At 37.4% G+C, this 2,590-nt stretch overlaps 1 protein-coding gene across 1 annotated transcript; it reads right to left on the bottom strand.

Moving 5' to 3' along the window:
• Window positions 1-353: 353 nt before the first annotated feature.
• On the bottom strand, window positions 354-1,713 carry LOC131668417 (cuticle protein 19-like). Its single transcript, XM_058942550.1, has 2 exons — window positions 1,449-1,713; window positions 354-773 (listed from the first exon to the last, which is right to left on the bottom strand). Exons 1-2 carry the CDS (start codon window positions 1,711-1,713, stop codon window positions 619-621), a joined length of 420 nt encoding a protein of 139 aa, XP_058798533.1. The 3' UTR covers window positions 354-618.
• Window positions 1,714-2,590: the final 877 nt, after the last annotated feature.

Below are 2,590 nucleotides of genomic sequence, written 5' to 3'. Positions count from 1 at the left end.
ATTTATTAATAAACGCATTCTACGAGCTTGAAATATCAATAAAGAATTACGTGTCAGCTTGCAAATAATGTTAGGCGATGTTCTAAATTAAAGTAGATCTGCAATTAATTGATTGAAGCTCTAAGAGCTTATAAATTCCACAATATTTCTATTCTAGAAAAAATATATTGAACGTACAACTTTTCAATTATACACGCAGAATAAATTTATTTCGTATACAATTAAAACGCAGTATTTGAATAAACTTATAGCTAAAAAAACTTATTCACAAACTTACAAGTACAAATCAAAAAACTATAAAAATGACAGAATAAGTTTGCACGGAAAAAATAGTAAAAGTTAGCGTCTCAAAATCGGATTTAATATTCTGTACATTATACGACGCATCTCGCTAGGTTATAATATATCGTCAGAGAGGCACAAAGAGATGGTGAAGATATAATGTAGAAAGCACTGTATGTACGATTCTGTAATGTATACGAAGTGCACTGTTGAGCAAGTATCGATTTATCTTTGGTAGTGGCAAAGGTACAACGGAAAGATACCGAGAGAATATAAAGGTAGGATAGAGAGAATAAAAAACGATAGAATCGAGTGACGTTCTGGCCTCGGAGCTTACTACTCATCGCCGTAACTGGCACTGTCTCCATCATGATCGTTTCCGCGGCTATTGTGCACAGTCGCGTGGAAGCCATCCTCGTCCGCGTGATATTTGACTGTTCTGATGTTGCCATCTGGCTCTCTCACCGTGTATTCACCTGCCACTGCCTTTCCTGCAACAATTACGTGACAGTTTATTTTCAAATTTGTCATGTTTCCAAGGAAAGTGCACATTTTTACCTCAGTTTGAGATAATCCAATTATATTTAAAATGCATGAAGCATCTTAGTATTTTACGTGAGTTCTGCATTATAATTTTGCCATTGGATTATAAAGTTTACTTGATTTAATATCAGTTCCGATGTTATCTTACGATTACGAATGACCGAATTTTCGTCGAGAATGAAAATGACCCATACCACTGCGGTCGCGCATAATTGAAAATCGATCGAACTCTCTCTCTCTCTCTCTCTCTCTCTCTCTCTCTCTCTCTCTCTCTCTCTCTCTCTCTCTCTCTCTCTACGGCTGAAAATTATTTGTTGGCCAGGACCAATGGCCAGCTTCAACACTTTACTGAAGGGTACTACATCTCACAATTTAATGAGAATACGTGTGATAATGGAAATCGATTATAAGTATGCATGATGTTATTTTAGTGCAGATATAAATAACATACTTATAGGCTGAAACTTTTGATTTTAACAAATAAAGCAAATTAAATAATGTTCCTGGCGTATAGTCAGACGGAAATAGCGATCATATGGACATTAATGAAGTTTTTTCAATACATGAGAATCTCAATGGTTAAACTACATAGTACCCAAGAAAACATAAGCAAACATTATTACCGTCTCGGTGTTCCTTTTGACCGTGGTAGTCGCCAGTGTGGCCGTCCTCGACGCCGTAGGCGAATTCGTAGTGCGCTGGTGCAGCATAGTCCTGGTGATGTTGGCCTCGTGTGTCCACCCAGTTTACCTCTTTGTCATCGCCAGCGACTGGTCCGTGAAAGTGCTGGAATGAATGAGCGTCACCGCCTTCGGCGCTACTGATTTTCTCTGCCAACAGTAGCGTGATTGCTAGGAACCCAATATACCTAACTACCTGCAAGTTCATATATTTGGTTATGTGTCTTTTTAAGACCTTGTAGGTGAATTATCGCAAGATGAATAACGAATTAGGCAAAAATAAGCAGTTTGATAGAAGTCAATATGATTTATAAACACCATTGCTTCCAAATTTAAACTGATATTTTTAATGGTTGGTGAAAAATCCATGCCATGTTAATAAATAGAAGTCACGATAATTGATTTCATTTTGACGACTGTTTATCAACTACAACATTTACTAAATTTTCAAACTCTAATTAAATTATAACCATTTTGCATTTCGCTTGCATTTGAATCGTTGATTTAATTGACCCTCAATAGATTTCCAATCATAATTCATTCAAATAAGTCTCGCAAGAAGCAAAATATAAATTCAATACAAAAATGAAAATGAATTCAGCAAAGAGACGAAGAAAAAAATTAAAAAAGGCAATCTCTTCATCAGGGAGAAGTACATTATCAGCGGAAATCGAATTCGCATATCGTAACCACCCTTTTATTCGAATAAAAGTTCGCGTCGACGAGAGGGAACGAATGAAAAATAGTAAAAAGAGGACGAACGATAGAATCGATTAACGATCGTAACGGCGAAATAAAAAGGCCAATTAAGGAAGCCCGAGCGCTTAACATTTATCTATTTTCACATCGTTCATAAAAGCTGTGTTTTGCACGCTCATTTCCTTCACTGCACGGGAGCCACTCACTTTAACGGCCATCTCATGCGACTACTCCGCTGCTGGTTCCTTCTCTCTCCTACTCTCGCGCTTGCACTTTACTCTTTTCGAGGCACCTCGAAACTGAACAATTCGCTGGGCTCAGACGCCTCTTTTATAGATCGTTAAAAAACGAAAGAGAAAGATAGAGAAGCCAGAAAGCCTGCCTCT

Source organism: Phymastichus coffea, unplaced genomic scaffold (assembly GCF_024137745.1).
Source record: "Phymastichus coffea isolate CEN01 unplaced genomic scaffold, Cenicafe_Pcof_1.1 PCOF00077, whole genome shotgun sequence".
In the NCBI taxonomy this organism is placed as follows: Eukaryota; Metazoa; Arthropoda; class Insecta; order Hymenoptera; family Eulophidae; genus Phymastichus; species Phymastichus coffea.
This window is presented reverse-complemented; position numbering and strand designations above follow the sequence as displayed.

Bases quoted from the DNA above. Each gene is read 5' to 3' on its own strand.
- LOC131668417 (XM_058942550.1), bottom strand. From the start codon at position 1,713: ATGAACTTGCAGGTAGTTAGGTATATTGGGTTCCTAGCAATCACGCTA. The intron at 774-1,448 runs GTAATAATGTTT...TAATTGTTGCAG, and splicing joins TCAAAAGGAACACCGAGACG to GAAAGGCAGTGGCAGGTGAA.